At 36.2% G+C, this 17,864-nt stretch overlaps 1 protein-coding gene across 3 annotated transcripts in view; it reads right to left on the bottom strand.

Moving 5' to 3' along the window:
• The window catches only part of LOC136035320 (endothelial lipase-like), a 119,439-nt gene that overhangs the window by 81,528 nt on the left and 20,047 nt on the right, over window positions 1-17,864 (bottom strand). For all 3 annotated transcript variants that reach the window (XM_065717030.1, XM_065717032.1, XM_065717031.1), the window contains exon 2: window positions 5,787-5,949. In XM_065717030.1, the coding sequence (XP_065573102.1) occupies window positions 5,787-5,949 (163 nt within the window). The remainder of the gene's footprint in view (window positions 1-5,786; window positions 5,950-17,864) is intronic.

Here is a 17,864-nt window from a genome sequence, read left to right as displayed (position 1 = left end):
AAATCGTTGAGGAGCCGTAAGCAAAGGGCCCAGAAATCGGCCGAAAACTTTTGTTCCTGATTAGTTGTAATGCAACTGAGCTTCACTGGCTTTTTTCTTTGCCAAGATTCCTAGACGTTTGTAAAAGTATACTCGGAAAAACAATACGTGTATCTGATGTGCACCGGATTTTTTCATTATGCACCGGATTTTTACTATGTGCACCGGATTTTTATTTTATTTCCAATATTTCAAAAATAGCCAAAGGAATTAAGTCAAAACTTTAAGGGAGTATTAGAGAGGCAGGAGAGGGAGGTGGAGACTTTAACTTTGACTTGAAGAGAAAGGAAGGGGTAAATAAAAAACAATGAGTGTATCCAGTACATTGAAAAACTATTTTTATGGAATCTTAGGAAGAAATTAACAGAGAAAGGAATTGAATTGACTCTCTGAGGATTGTAAGAAGGGTGTCAAGTTTATTCTAAACTTTGACTTGGGGGAGGGTAAATGTAAAGACTACTTCAATCAAGCCTATCAAAATAGCATTTCTGTTGCACTTTGGAAAAGTTTGAGGAAGGAAGTTGAAACTCTCAGGCACTGTGCGACAGAGAAATGAAGAGAGCAGGCCAATGGAAATTAAAACTTAGCAGCGGGTGGGGGAGTTGAAAGGGTTAAATAAATCTTGTATCCAATTCAGACAAATATAAAGCTCTAAAACTACAACTTCTTAGGGTATTTACAGTTAATGCGCGATAAATAGTGAGAAAAATTTAAAGACACTTTCTGCGGCAAATTGTTAAAATAGCATATCTGTCAAATATTTTATAGTAACGAACTGTAAGTAAGGAACGAGCCGGATCAATAGTAACCGAAACTGTAAAAAACGGAATTGTGATACCAATAGATATGTCAAAAGAATTGCCTTATTATGATGCTTTCAAATATATAAGTCTTATGAAGTTTAGTCTTACTGATTAATGGCAACGAGCCTGAGAAAGTTCACATGATTTTCGAAAAAAGGAGGAATCACCCCCTAAAAGTCATAGAACCTTAATAAAAATCACGCCACCAGATTTAGCGTATCAGAAAACTCTACTGTAGAGGTTTCAAGCTACTATTTGCAAAAATGTGGAATTTTGTATTTTTTTGCCAGAATAAAGATCAAGGATGCCTGTTTTTTTTTCCACGGTTGATTATATCGACCCAGTGGTCCTACAATACTGTGAGAGGACTTATTCGAGTGAAAACTAAAAGTTCTAGTGACCATCTTATGTGAACCAAAAAGAATGGAGCGCAACTAGGCCCCCAAGTTTCATCTAAGTTTTGAGATAGCCATTTTGTTCATCATAGTTGAAAAGCCTAATAACTATGCCATTGGATATAACAAGACCCCCCCCCTCCAAGCCCCAGGATGGAGGTAAACATCTTTAATTGAAAAAAATTGACCACTGTTTCCCCGTAGTAATTGTTATTGGGAAGCATGCATACATTTTAGGGTGGGAGGGGGGGGAGGATGAATTTTGTGCTGGAAGCTTTCCATAGTAGATGTTTCCATAGGATAGGAAGTTTCCAGATTGTGAAATTGTCAGGGGAAATTATACACAGGGGGAACTTGTAAGAATTTCTATAAATAATTCTTTTTGAGTGTCTTGCTATCTCTTTTCTGTCTCAATCTTATGCATAGAGTCGTTAAGGGTAATTGCCCTGGTATTTTCACCGCAATGAAATTGTCTGGAGGATATTTCCAAGGGGGGATTGTCTCCTGGGAGCTGGGCCAGATTTCCTGTGGATATTTAAATAAACGATGAGAAATTAAATAAAAGAGAATTTTTTCAACCGAAAGTAAGAAGCAAAATTAAAATAAAACGAACAGAAATTATCAAACAGTTTGTGGTAACGAACTGTAGCAAGGAGCGACCCGGCTCAATAGTTACCAAAACTCCAAAAAACGGAATTTTGATAACAATAGTTACATCAAAAGATTCGCATTTTAATGCTGATTTCAAATATATAAGTTTCATCAAGTTTAGGACTACCCATCAGCAGTTACGAGCCTGAGAAAATTTGCCCTATTTTAGAAAATAGGGGGAAACACCCCCTAAAAGTCATAGAATCTTAACGAAAATTACACCATCAGATTCAGCATATCAGAGAACCCTACTGTACAAGTTCCAAACTCCTATCTACAAAAATGTGGAATTTTGTATTTTTTGCCAGAAGACAAATCACGGATGCGTGTCTATTTTTATTATTTTTTTTTTCCTTTTTCCCAGGGATGATCGTATCGACCCAGTAATCCTAGAATTTTTCAAGAGGGCTCATTCGAACGGAAATGAAAAGTTCTAGTTCCCTTTTTAAGTGACCAAAAAAATTGGAGGGCACCTAGGCCACCTCCCACGCTCATTTTTTCCCAAAGTCGTCGGATCAAAATTCTGAGATAGCCATTTTATTCACCGTAGTCGAAAAACCTTATAACTATGTCTTTGGGGACGACTTAATCCCCCACAGTTCCCGCGGGAGGGGCTGCAAGTTACAAAATTTTGACCAGTGTTAGCATATAGTATTGATTTTTGGGGAGTGTACAGACGTTTTCAGGATTTTTTGGTTGGAAGGGAGTTTGAGAAGAGGGGGTTATGTGGGGGATACTTTCAATGGAGGAATTTGTCATGGGGGAAGAAGATTTCCATAAAGGGGGCGCAACATTTTCTAGCATTATTTAAAAAAAAACAATGAAAAAATAAATATGCGAAAGTTTTTCCAACTGAAAGTAAGGAGTAGCATTAAAAATTAACGAACAGGAAATATTACGCATGTAAGGAGTTCACCTCTTCCTAATACCTCAGTCTTCACGCTAAAGTATTTTTATTAATTTCAACTATTTATTCTACGGCCTTTGTGATTCAGGGGACAAAATTTAAGCTTTAGTGTAAAGAGCGAGGTATTGACGAGTGGGTGAACCCTCTCATATAGATAATAAAAACGTACGAATATAGAAGTTTGTTACGCAAGCTAATTCGTAAGTTACATATATCTTTCACTAATGAAAACGTTCGTAAAAAACGAAAAGTTCTAGTTGCCTTTTTAAGTACCCAAAAAATTGGAGGGCAACTCGGCCTCCTCCCCCTCCTTTTTTATCGAAATCATTCGATAAAAACTACGGGAAAGCCATTTGGCCAAATAAATAAATATGCAAATTTCGCTTCAATTATTCATCTGCGGAGAGCCGAAATCAAAACATGGATTAACTAAAAAACGTTCAGAAATTAAATAAAACAAAAAACAAGTTTTTTTAACTGAAAGTAAGGAGCAACATTATCACTTAAAACGAACAGAAGTTACCCCTTATATGAAAGGGGCTGTTCCCTCTTCAACGCCCTGGTCTTTACGCTAAAGTTTTTACTGTTTTAGAAATTAGAGTTGGGAGAAAGAGTCAAACTTTAGCGCAAAGAGCTGGGCGTTGAAGAGGGAACAGCCCCTTTTTTTGCCGTAGCAAAAAACGTGTTTTTTGCCGAAGCAAAAAACAGCTAATTTGCAGTCTCCGGTATTCGTCGTCATTACCTCTAAGATTCGAATTGGCCAGAGGGGATAGCCTGCAAATTTGACTAGGAATAAATCACCGATTTTAATGTTCGCAGGATTCATGCCTAGTAAATGAAAGATTACAAAGTGAAAGAAACTTATCTTTCCGTGAGGGCAGAGCCTCACTTATGGATCAAAGTGAACAATCAGTCCAAAATGTGCGAGGTCGGTATAACTGCTAATCCTTCTCTACACTAAAAAGTGTAATTGACGCGCAGGCAAATTATATCCAATTTTCTCTACACACCACACTTGGCTATCGTATCTAATTTTCTCAATTCAAAACGTCAAAAATCTGATTGTGTGATAAATTCAAGTATCAGACTGCACAATTTCTGTAATCACTGAATTAATTCATGGCCAAAGAATCAAGTTCAAACAATTCAAAAGTTCAAACAGGTGTAATCCCTTTGAGAGCTAGTTCAATACTGAAGCATACCAGTATACTGCAGGCATCTTCTTTGAATCAAATTCTTTTTTTTCGGTAATCTCGGTTATAACGTTTTTTTCTGATATTATGAGAAATAGAAACATTCAGATCGAAATAAAGATTTTTAATTTTATGAATGGCTTAAGAATATTAAGTGGAAACTTTCACGGCAGCATGAGGGGGACGTACAACTGACGAAAAGGCAATATGCGCATACTTCCTTATATGAAATTACTCCGTATATGAAAGGGGCTTTTCCTCTTCAATGCCCCGCTCTTTACGCTAAAGGTTTTTACTGTTTTAAGAGGTAGAGTTAAGAGAAAGAGTCAAACTTTAGCGTAAAGAGCGGGATGTTGAAGAGGGAACAGCCCCTTTCATGAACGGGGTAATTTCTGTTCGTTTTTAAGTTTTAATGTTGCTCCTTATTTTGAGTTAAAAAAAACTTGTTTATTTTATTTAATTACATATATGAAGGGGGTTGCCTCCTCCTCAACACCTTGATTTTAAGCTAACGTTTGAATTGTGTCCCAATTCTTTAAGAACGACTCCTGAATCACAATGGCGGTTTAATTAAAACAATAAAAAAAATTTAAGTATTTTAAAGACTTTGGCCTAAAGAGTGAGGTGTTTGGGGGGGGGGGGTAAAACCCCTTCATATACGTAATAATTTTGGTTCGTTTTAAGTTTTAATGCTGCTCCTTACTTTAAGCTGAAAAACCTTGTTTGTTTTTTTATTTAATAAAATATCACGAACGGCTTAGGTTATTAAGCTAAGAATTATAGTGAATTTCAACTTGTCAAATTATGATTTGGGGGAAAAGATAGAGAAAAAGACATTATATGTCTCTTTACAATATCGGCAATATCCCAAGAGCAATAATGCGCCTTTAAAATACTAAATGGAAAGTTCTAGTGCCCTTTTTAGTGCCCTTCAAAGTGACTGGAGGGTAGTCAGCCTCCCTAACATGCTGGATTTTTTTACCCACCCCCATGACAACAAAGACCTTTTGCCTCGTTAAGATCTTTTGAAACTAATGGCCAACTAACTTTTGGCTACATCTGATTCAAAAATACTATTTTGCGCTTTAAGCTCCCATTGGGCTAATGAACTATTTGCGGTTAAGTAGCGAGACGGACCGAAAATCATTTTTTGCGTCCATGTTGTCAGGTTGTGTCCTTCAGGAAGGGGAGTTTACTTCCCCATCCCTTCTCATATAAGGGTAGTTGCTCTTTGTTCTAAGATTTCTTAGTAACAATGTTAGATTTTGTTGTATATATTGCAAAAAAAAGTGTTATTAAGCGTATATTATTACTGTCCTATGAAGCAGGCGCCTATGCAGGGATTTCTTTCAGAGGGCATGTACTTAGAAAGGAAATGCAGGGTGCAATGCTAAAAAAATAAAACAAAATAAATTTGAAAATAAAGGAAATAACTTGAAATTGTAGTAGTATTCTTTTGATTTAGGGAATGGATCAACATCCTTTTTCGGAGGGGGGGAGAGACAAAGTGGTGACTAAAAGTGAACAACAGACACAGTTGTAATATAAGATGCAATAATAAATATTAAATCAATAAGAAGATGCTGAGAAGGAGAAGATGGTGGGGGAAGGGGTAAATCCTTAGCCCCCCTTAATTTACTTTATTTAACTGAACTACTGTCATTTAACCTATTTAAAGCTTATTGCAACTCTTGAGTTTGAACTTTTACGTTGCACTGTTTAAGTGCACTATTATGAGTTTGAACTTGTTAATTTCACCAATGAAATTAAAAAACAAAAATAAAATCAACATACTTACACAGATTTACAGAAATAAAAGTATAAATCCTGTGTTCTATGGATTGGAGGTCTTAAATCGTCACCGTCTAGTAGACGATATATAGGCCAGAAGAGAGGAATTGAAACTTGTCCTGATTTTAAAAAGTACTGTTTGGGGTTTATATCTCCACTGATCATAAGAACTGAAATAATACACAGGAATTAGACGGATGAAACTAAAATGTTTCAAGTATTTTTGTTGTTTTCATGGAAAATATCTTGACTCAAAGGAGATAGTTTTTCTTTCAGGCATTGTTCTGCCTTAGTAAAATATTATAAAAAGTACGCAGTTTTACTCATTGCATGATAGTGACCACTCGAACACCTATTCACTTTTCATGATTCTTCCAAGCCTCACAACTTTGCAAAATTCTAGTTGGGGAGGGGCTGGTCACTTCTTAAAATGTTTGTATTAATTTTTTTCCTCACATTTGTCCTACAGTAAATCTATAATATGATGATTAAAGTCTTGATTCTAAGAACTATGATAAAAATTTGACATGCAGATACTCAAGAAACATTATTTTCGAAGGCAAAGATACTTTCGAAATATTTTATAAAATAGGTCAATGTAATGAAATAACTACCTTTAATATAGATTTTCAGTATTGATGAAACCCTTAACAAATATATTCGATGTACGTCTTGCTTGCATTGCAGCTATAGGCCTAAAAATGTTTGCTTGTTTTCTTATTGAACCAGTTCAGTAATGCGTTAGAAATATTTTTACGGGCAATGAGGCATCAGCGTTTTTTTCATTCTCAGAGGCACTCCAAATGGAAGGGATTGTCGCATAAACCTCGGGGGATGGCTCATTTGATTGAAAATGGAAAGTTCAAGTGCCCCTTTTAACAAGTCTAAGCTGATGTTAGGGCAACCAACCACCTCCCATACCCTTTCACCCCGAAATGCATCTTATCAAAATTTTGAAATCAGCCCACAGGTGAGATAACCATGCCTCCAAGGTGGATTATACCCCTCTCCCCATCCCATGGTCCCCTGGCAAGGGCTGTGAGTTATGCAAGTTGCTTGTTTTAATATATAAGGCTTAGGGTATTAAGGTATCCTATTAACAAGGATGCCGTAGACAATAATAATAAAAAAAACTGTGTGCATGCTGGTTGTCAAAAGTAAATATCAGTAATATCGAAAGAACGGCTAAGACTATTAAATTAAAACTTTTGAAATATTGTGAATGTTGATAATGAACTGAATGGCAACCAGTCCCGGTTCCAGGCCTTTTTTAGGTGCTCCCTTTAATCAAAAATGATCAGAATTTGAATTCATAATTTTGCCCAAACTGGTAAAAGATCTAATAGCTATTCCTGCGGAATGTCATATCCCTCACAGCCCCTGAGAAAAGATAGTAAATAATAAAAACTGCTGAGGGAATTAAGATGAAACGTAAGACAAAGTTGAGGGGCATGTTAAACTAAACCCAAAGGAACTATGTGCATCCAGTTTATCAAAAACAAGATCTATAATATCTTAAGTCGACTGAGAGATAAGTGGAAACCTTCAGAAAATGTTGAGCGGGATGTTAAAAGTGGCTGGAGGGCTGCATCTCCTTCCTGCACCCTTTTTAGATGTCCTCTGTCCAAAAAAATTTGGTCAAGATCTTAAAATATTCATTTTATTCAAAATGGGCTAAAGGTCAAATAACTAAAGCCATGGTGTATGGCTAAGCAGTGATTAGGGTCCATGTCCCATGAAAACCATAGGGGTATATTATAGGACGTACTAGTCCCTCAAGACGTTAATTCGCACGCGTGGGTCATACGCAATACAATGGCTCACCTGTAACGGTATGGTAAACCGTATGTTACATAATAGGACTTGTATACTTTTGTCTGTTACGTTTATAACTCAAAAAACCACGAGGGCCAGGAAAAACCTTCAGAGTCCCATCAAGTCATGTTTTCTTTGATTGTTTAAAAACCTATGAGGTGCAGAAAAAAAACCTTCTGGGACCCCTCTAGTAAATCATGGCCCAAATTGATCGAAACCCAATCTTTTCATGCTTCGCACGCACACATAGCGTTTTTCTGTCTGCAAACAAAGGATTTTCCAACATTTCTAGGAGTGGAACCGCTATACGGTCTGTACTTCAATTGATTTTCTAGGAACAAAAGGCGTGTCATTCTACTAGCATGCCATAAAAAAGGTTGCCTCACTATTTCCAGGAACAGAAGCGTCACGTGATCCACTGCTGATTTTCTAAGAACAAGGCCCTTGTTGTTCTGCTATTGGGACCAGATGATTTTCAACTGCCCCCGGGGGGTGTAAAACCAGGTATCGAACGAACATTTACATCTGTCTTGTATTAGATTTTGAAGATACAACTTGACTTTAAAAAATAGATTGTCTCAAAGATACGAACAGGTAGGTTATATCTGTATATACCCCCTCCCCCACCAGAAAATAGCGAATATTATAGTCAAATTTGAAATTCTATAGCTCTCCATATCGAATTAACACGTAAAACCCCATCCCCTCCCGCACAAGAAGTTTTATCGGAGGTATAATAATGCTATTTCGTCCCGTCACAAAGATTTACTCTAAATTCTATCCCCTATTGAAAAGGTACTTTATTTCTAACCTGACAGAAACAAGATTTAATTAATATCCGTCAACTATTTGGGGCTTAAATTGAACAGCTGATTTTACGCTAATTAAGCGAAAGGGTGCAATCTTTCTAACTGGTAAATTCTAACACTCTAATAGCAGTTAAACTGCACAAATGGTTTTACAATAAAGGAGATCTCTCTCTTTAAATTGATTAAATAAAAAAAAACAGTTTTTTCAACTGAAAGTAAGGAGTGACATCAAAACTTAAAACGCACAGAAATTACTTCGTATATGAAAGAGGCTGCTTCCTCATCAACGCCCCGCTCTTTACGCTAAAGTTTGACTCTTTCTCTCAATTCTTCTTTCTAAAACAGTAAAAAACTTTAGCGTAAAGAGCGGGGCGTTGATGAGGAAGCAGCCTCTTTCATATACGAAGTAATTTCTGTGCGTTTTAAGTTTTGATGTCACTCCTTACTTTCAGTTGAAAAAACTTGTTTTTTTATTTAATTTCTGAACGTTTTTGAATCAATGCATGTTTTGATTTTGGCTCTCCGCAGAGGAATAATCAAAACGAAATTTGCATATTTTTTTTTGGCTCAATGGCTTCCTCATAATTTTGATCGAATTATTTTGAGAAAAAAAGAGCGGGGGACGAAGCCTAGTTGCCCCCCGATTTTTTGGTTAATTAAAAAGGCAACTAGAACTTTTAATTTTTTACGAATCTTTTTATTGGTAAAAGATTTACGTAACTTATAAATTAGCTTACGTAAAGAACTTTTGTATTCTCATGTTTTTATTAAATATATGAGGGGATTCGCCCCATCGTCAGTACCTCGCTCTTTACACTAAAGCTTAAATTTTATCCCAATTCATTAAGAATGACCCCCTGAATCACAAAAGCCGTAGAATAAGTAGTTGAAATTACCGAAAATACTTTAGCGTAAAGAGCGAGGTATTAGAAGGAGGTGAGCCCCTCATATGGGTAATAATTTCTGTTTGTTTTAAGTTTTATTGCTGTTCCTTACTTCCAGCTGAAAAAGCTTTTTCACTTTTATTTTTTAATCGTTTTTTTTTTAATAATGCTAGTAAATCCTGCTCTCCCTTCATGGAAATTTCCTTCTCCCATTACAAATTCTCGAAGGAAAGTTCCCCCAGCATATGCCCCTCTTCTCAACCCCTCCCCCAAACCAAAAAAATCCTCCTGAAAACGCCTGTATACTTTCCACTAACCATTACTATATGTAAGCACAGGTCAAAGTTTGTAACTTGTTGCCCCTCCCACGGGGACTGTGGGGAAGTAAGCCGTCCCCAAAGACATAGTTATAAGGTTTTTCGACTACGCTGAATAAAATGGCTATCTCAGAATTCTAGGGCACTAGAACTTTTCATTTCCGTTAGAATGAGCCCTCTTGCAACATTCTAGGACAACTGGGTCGATACGATCACCCCTGGGAAAAAAAAACAATAAAAAAACAAATAAACACGCATCCGTGATCTGCCTTCTGGCAAAAAATGCAAAATTCCACATTTTTGTAGATAGGAGCTCAAAACTTCTACAGTAGGGTTCTCGGATACGCTGAATCTGATGGTGTGATATTCGTTAAGATTCTATGACCTTTAGGGGGCGTTTTCCCCTATTTTCTAAAATAAAGCAAATTTTCTCAGGCTCGTAACTTTTGATGGGTAAGACTAAACTTGATGAAACTTATATATTTAAAACCAGCATTAAAATGCGATTGTTTTGATGTAGCTATTGGTAACAAAATTCAATTTTTTAGAGTTTTGGTTACTATTGAGCCGGGTCGCTCCTTACTACAGTTCGTTACCACGAACTGTTTGATTGACTTACATTTAAACTAAATGTTAGATTTTTGAGGGAGATGGAGCTAATTATAGTCTCTACAATCTAATAAAAAAATGCGATTAGATCTAATTTAACTAGTCAACGTTTATTCGGGGAAGGGGTGATTAGATCGAGGGTAAGTTATTAGTCGTTGGTCAATTGTGAAAAGGGGCGAATATTCAGAGAAAAAGCACGTATATTTTCGCAAAAGTTAAGAGACGAAGATTAAATTTTTTGAATTTTTTTGAGGGAGATGGAGCTAATTATAATCTCTACTTTCTAATAAAAAAATGTGATTAGATCTAATTTAACTAGTCAACGTTTATTCGGGGAAGGGGTGATTAGATCGAGGGTAAGTTATTAGTCGTTGGTCAATTGTGAAAAGGGGCGAATATTCAGAGAAAAAGCACGTATATTTTCGCAAAAGTTAAGAGACGAAGATTAAATTTTTTGAATTTTTTTGAGGGAGATGGAGCTAATTATAATCTCTACAATCTAATAAAAAAATGCGATTAGATCTAATTTAACTAGTCAACGTTTATTCGGGGAAGGGGTGATTAGATCGAGTGTAAGTTATTAGTCGTTGGTCAATTGTGAAAAGGGGCGAATATTCAGAGAAAAAGCACGTATATTTTCGCAAAAGTTAAGAGACGAAGATTAAATTTTTTGAATTTTTTTGAGGGAGATGGAGCTAATTATAATCTCTACTTTCTAATAAAAAAATGTGATTAGATCTAATTTAACTAGTCAACGTTTATTCGGGGAAGGGGTGATTAGATCGAGGGTAAGTTATTAGTCGTTGGTCAATTGTGAAAAGGGGCGAATATTCAGAGAAAAAGCACGTATATTTTCGCAAAAGTTAAGAGACGAAGATTAAATTTTTTGAATTTTTTTGAGGGAGATGGAGCTAATTATAATCTCTACAATCTAATAAAAAAATGCGATTAGATCTAATTTAACTAGTCAACGTTTATTCGGGGAAGGGGTGATTAGATCGAGGGTAAGTTATTAGTCGTTGGTCAATTGTGAAAAGGGGCGAATATTCAGAGAAAAAGCACGTATATTTTCGCAAAAGTTAAGAGACGAAGATTAAATTTTTTGAATTTTTTTGAGGGAGATGGAGCTAATTATAATCTCTACTTTCTAATAAAAAAATGTGATTAGATCTAATTTAACTAGTCAACGTTTATTCGGGGAAGGGGTGATTAGATCGAGTGTAAGTTATTAGTCGTTGGTCAATTGTGAAAAGGGGCGAATATTCAGAGAAAAAGCACGTATATTTTCGCAAAAGTTAAGAGACGAAGATTAAATTTTTTGAATTTTTTCGAGGGAGATGGAGCTAATTATAATCTCTACTTTCTAATAAAAAAAATGCGATTAGATCTAATTTAACTAGTCAACGTTTATTCGGGGAAGGGGTGATTAGATCGAGTGGAAGTTATTGGTCGTTGGTCAATTGTGAAAAAGGGGCGAATATTCAGAGAAAAAGCACGTATATTTTCGCTAAAGTTAAGAGACGAAGATTAAATTTTTTGAATTTTTACCGAGGATTTTATGTGGGGAATAGGACATGTCTCCTTTTTCATATAACATTGGAATATTATTTCAGTCCTCTCCCCCTTAGCAAGGTCAGAGGTAACCCAAGGCAACAGACTAAAAATTTACTGATTGTCTGGCCTTTCCCTCTAGGCTGCTTTATTTTTTATACATATTTTTCATAAAGAAAATACCGAAATCTCCCCAAAAATCTAGTTTAGCAACTTTTTAGCAATCTTGGTTTTAAAACTATAGTATAAAGGCTTTTAAGTAGTATGCTGGTACGAAATTGGTAGGGGTTGTAGGAAATTCTGAAAAACCTAGGTGAAGGAACAAAGACTTTAAAGTTACTGTTAAAATTATTACATGGTGTTTGAATAGTATCAAACAGTTCGTGGTAACGAACTGTAGTAAGGAGCGATCCGGCTCAATAGTAATCAAAACTCTAAAAAATGGAATTTTGATACCAATAGCTACATCAAAAGAATCGCATTTTAATGCTGATTTTAAATATATAAGTTTCATCAAGTTTAGTCTTACCCATCAAAAGTTACGAGCCTGAGAAAATTTTCTTTATTTTAGAAAATAGGGGGAAACGCCCACTAAAAGTCATAGAATCTTAACAAAAATCACACCATCAGATTCAGCGTATCAGAGAACCCTACTGTAGAAGTTTCGAGCTCCTATCTACAAAAATGTGGAATTTTGCATTTTTTGCCAGAAGGCAGATCACGGATGCGTGTTTATTTGTTTTTTTGTTTTTTTTTGTTTTTTTTTTCCCAGGGGTGATCGTATCGACCCAGTTGTCCTAGAATGTTGCGATAGGGCTCATTCTAACGGAAATGAAAAGTTCTAGTGCCCTTTTTAAGTGACCAAAAAAATTGGAGGGCACCTAGGCCCCCTCCCACGCTAATTATTTTCCCAAAGTCAACGAATCAAAATTCTGAGATAGCCATTTTATTCACCGTAGTCGAAAAACCTTATAACTATGTCTTTGGGGACGACTTACTCCCCCGCAGTCCCCGTGAGAGGGGCAACAAGTTACAAACTTTGACCTGTGCTTACATATAGTAATGGTTATTGGGAAGTATACAATACAGGCGTTTTCAGGAGGATTTTTTGGTTTGGGGGAGGGGTTGAGAAGAGGGGGATATGCTGGGGGAACTTTCCTTCGAGAATTTGTAATGGGAGAAGAAAATTTCCATGAAGGGAGAACAGGATTTACTAGCATTACTTAAAAAAAACAATTAAAAAATAAAAGTGAAAAAGCTTTTTCAGCTGGAAGTAAGGAACAGCAATAAAACTTAAAACAAACAGAAATTATTCCCATATGAGGGGCTCATCTCCTTCTAATACCTCGCTCTTTACGCTAAAGTATTTTCGGTAATTTCAACTACTTATTCTACGGCTTTTGTGATTCAGGGGGTCATTCTTAATGAATTGGGATAAAATTTAAGCTTTAGTGTAAAGAGCGAGGTACTGACGATGGGGCGAATCCCCTCATATATGTAATAAAAACATGAGAATACAAAAGTTCTTTACGTAAGCTAATTTATAAGTTACGTAAATCTTTTACCAATAAAAAGATTCGTAAAAAATTAAAAGTTCTAGTTGCCTTTTTAATTAACAAAAAAATCGGGGGGCAACTAGGCTTCGTCCCCCGCTCTTTTTTTCTCAAAATCATTCGATCAAAATTATGAGAAAGCCATTGAGCCAAAAAAAAAAAAATATGCAAATTTCGTTTTGATTATTCTTCTGCGGAGAGCCAAAATCAAAACATGCATTGATTCAAAAACGTTCAGAAATTAAATAAAAAAAACAAGTTTTTTCAACTGAAAGTAAGGAGTGACATCAAAACTTAAAACGCACAGAAATTACTTCGTATATGAAAGAGGCTGCTTCCTCATCAACGCCCCGCTCTTTACGCTAAAGTTTTTTACTGTTTTAGAAAGAAGAATTGAGAGAAAGAGTCAAACTTTAGCGTAAAGAGCGGGGCGTTGATGAGGAAGCAGCCTCTTTCATATACGAAGTAATTTCTGTGCGTTTTAAGTTTTGATGTCACTCCTTACTTTCAGTTGAAAAAACTTGTTTTTTTTATTTAATAGTGGAAAAAATTGGTATGAAGTTGTACACAAATCTGATTTATCTAAGTTTAGGAATGTACTATGGAAAAAAGTGGCTTGAAATCAATAAAAAAAAACCTTTCGAAAAGTGATAAGGTGATAAGGATAAGGTTGGTACCAGTTGGTAATGGGGGTGTGTGCAAATCTGAATAATTGAAGTTTAGGAATCTAATGTGGAAGAAAGTATACTGAAACTAATATAAGGAAGGCCTTTGAAAAATATGGTGGTAAGAAAAGGGTACAGGGTTGTACACTAATTTGATTAATTTATGTCTGAGTGAACAATATCGAAAACTAGGTTAAAATTGCTAAAAGGAAAGCGTTTGAATAATATGGCAGTAAGAAATCGTTTTGAGGGTATATGCAAATCTGAATAATTTGATCTTAGAAGCACAATATGGAAAAAATTTTAAGCAAAATTTAAATTCAAAGGACTTTTGAATAGTATGGTTGTGAAAATTGATATTGGGGTGTTCTGATCTAGAACTCTGATCTAATTATGATCTAGATAGTTATGTGAGGGATTTTGATGTGGTATTTTTATACAATCTGTTAAGCCAAGTACCATGTAACGAGGTCAAGAGAATGCTAGAAGAAGTCCCGGTTCCTGGCCTTTTTTAGGTGCTCCCTTTAATCAAAAATGATCAGAATTTGAATTCATAATTTTGCCCAAACTGGTAAAAAGATCTAATAGCTATTCCTGCGGAATGTCATATCCCTCACAGCCCCTGAGAAAAACTGGATGCACATAGTTCCTTTGGGTTTAGTTTAACATGCCCCTCAACTTTGTCTTACGTTTCATCCTAATTCTCTCAGCAGTTTTTATTATTTACTATCTTTTCTTCGAATGAGTTGTACTCGTATTACCTGCAAAAGGAGATGCAGACACTTCACCAAGACTTACAAAATTTTGAGGGTGTTTTTAAGATGGGGTTGGAAGTATAATTGATAGGGTGAAAAACCATAATGAAAATGGGAGTGGATCAATAGTATTATTTATATAAAAATTGGATATTAATATTACAAGATTTAAAAAGTAATTTGTCTTAAGAGGCGGGTTGGGGAAGAGGGTGAAAATTTTGACGCAAACTTAAAGGGTTGTAAAGGTGTACAGCCCTTTTGTTCCAATACGGGCTTAGAGTCCTTCAAGCATCCAGTCCTTGTCACAGGGCATAATTCCAAGAAGAAAATGGTGTTATTAAGACATATTTGACCAATTTACCAGTTGATGGGGGTAGGGAGGGGGCAGAGTTTGTACTGTTTAAAAGGAGCAATATCCTGTAACAAATAAGGGGATTGACACTTTTGAGAGGGCTAATGAGCGATCAAAGATTGGGTTTTCTATGTTATAGTATGATACAGAGTATGAAGAGAGTGAAGATGAAAAAATGATTCTATATTCAGTAAGGGCTACGTCCTTGAATCTGTGAAAACTGGGTGTGGCTTCTCTACAAACCTCCCAGTGAACCTCAGTAAACTAGTGAACCTGATGCAATTGGATTTTTTTTCTATTCCACATTTTTCTGAGTGTTTTTATTAGTAAAAGATAAACGTAACCTATAAATTAGCTTACGTAATGAACTTTTGTAATCTCATGTTTTTATTACATATATGAAGAATTCACCCCCTCGTCAGTACCTCGCTCTTTACACTCAAGATAAAATTTTGTCCCAATTCATTAAGAACGACTAAAGATAAAATTTTGTCCCAATTCATTAAGAACGACCACTGAATCACAAAAGCCGTAGAATAAACAGTTGAAATCACTAAAAATAATTTAGCGTAAAGAGCGAGGTATTAGGAGGAGGTGAGCCCCTCATATGCGTAATAATTTCTGTTCGTTTTAAGTTTTAATGCTGCTCCTTACTTCCAGTTGAAAAAACTTTTCATATTTACTTTTTCATTGTTTTTTTAAATAATGCTAGAAAATCCTGCGCTCCCTTCATGGAAATTTTCTTCCCCCATGACAAATTCCTCGATGGAAAGTTCCCCAACAAATCCCCCTCTTGTCAACCCCTACCCCAACCGAAAAATCCCCCTGAAAACGTCTGTACATTTCCCAATAACCATTACTATATGTAAACGCTGGTCAAAGTTTGTAACTTGTAGCCACTCCCACGGGGACTGTGGGGGAGTAAGTCGTCCCCAAAGACATAGTTATAAAGTTTTTCGACTACGCTGAATAATGCGCGGCCCTCCAAAGGTAAAAGTACGTATATGCACAATTTTTCACTTCTCGACTTAATGCCACCACCATACTAAAAAAAATGTGCTGAATCGAATGGTATATGTAAGAAGGCTCTAGTCCAAATATTAACGGAAATAGCATATGGATAAAGTACGTATCTGAAAAATTTCTGGGCGCATCCAAAGGTAAAAGTACGTATCTGTGTAGATACGTACTTTCACCCTTGGTACGTACTTTTGCCTTTGGCCGGCACATTAAAATGAGAAAGGAAACCAAAGGTCAAAGTACGTATATGTCATGATTCAGCACAATCATCATTGTTTGTTTACCAGAGCAGAGCTGAACAACCAGCCAACTCTGAGCTATTAAAGAGTACTGGCATAGAATGTCAAGAGGCTTTCTAAATTTACAGAGAGCGTTGGTTATACAAAAGGAAAGAGATTTAAGGTAAGAAAATTTTGCTTCATGCTATTTTGGAACCTTTTCTCCAAGTAGGCCTAAACCCTCTGGTAAAACCCCATCTGTACTACCAGGTAGGTACAACAGACCCGCTACAACCAGTTTACACAGCTAGCTATGTAGCTGTCGAATTAGTACAGGAGAGCAGCGTCATACCAAATTACCAACCAACCACCTAAAGCCATTTTTTTTAGTATTGCCTACAAACATGACTTACCTTTGAAATAAAATAAAAAACAAGGGATGCATCAAAATAACCCCTAGAACCTTCTCTGTCATCTGAGATAATCAGGGATTAGTTTGGTCAACTATTACAACATTGAGAAAAAATTGAGGGCCTCTAAATATTGCTTACCTTAGAAACAAAAAAAAATGTATCAAAATAGCCCTAGAACCCCCTCTTTCATCTGAGATAATCAAGGTTGATAACAAGTTCTTAGAATTCCAATTTTTCAGGACATTGGCATGTCAAGCAAGTACAAATGAGGCATCAACTTCAAATACCGACTTGCCATCTTCCAGTGAAGAGCAACGAGGAGCTAGTTCCTGTTCCCCCCCAGAAATCATCCAGATAAATCAAACAACAGACATATCACCCAATTTTTCTGGACATTCTCGATCAAGGGACACCACTGATGGAGAAGCTAAAACTAAGGCACAGTTAAAACACTTTGCTGATGAAGAATTCGAAAAAGAAGATTTAAGTAGAGGTGATAGTGATGAGTCTGATATTGACTGGGAGGACGTTGAAGGGACATTTGGGTCTTCTGATGATGAAAGGCAGACAACTTTGAAGAAGAGGAGAAAGCTCTTTACAGATTTAGTTCCTCTTTCGGTCAGTAATGATCTTACATCAGATCATCCAGAGTACAATCTGATCCATTTTCCTACCGATCCTTTCCTGCCCTTGGAAGATTCGGCTTCGGATGCAGCAGCTTATGAGACCCAAGATGACCAGCTAAATTTGGACAATCAACCATCTAATGAAAGCAACAATGCTGTTTGTGAACCTGATTCCTCAGACCATGTCATGTGTGTAATTGACGCTGTAGCAGCAAGGTCTGTGGGACAAGATAGAGAAAATAGACGTGAAGAAAATGGTGGAGGAGAAGGAAGGTCTATTGTTGACCTTACTCCAAAACGAGTTCGCTCAGAAAAAGATAAATTTGAAAGAGATGTTAAGAAGTATCCATTTCCTGACGAACCTGGCTGTAAATCTAACAAATGTACAAACTCATGTTTGAGGTTTTCCAGTGTAGAATTCAGGAAAATTTATGACACATGTTGGAGCAAAGAATATAAATCAAGACAAATGTGGCTCGCTTCTTTGCTGACATTCCT

This window comes from Artemia franciscana, chromosome 14 (assembly GCF_032884065.1).
Source record: "Artemia franciscana chromosome 14, ASM3288406v1, whole genome shotgun sequence".
NCBI lineage: Eukaryota > Metazoa > Arthropoda > Branchiopoda > Anostraca > Artemiidae > Artemia > Artemia franciscana.
The sequence above is the reverse complement of the archived record's forward strand: the minus strand, read 5'-3'. Positions and strand labels throughout refer to the sequence as shown.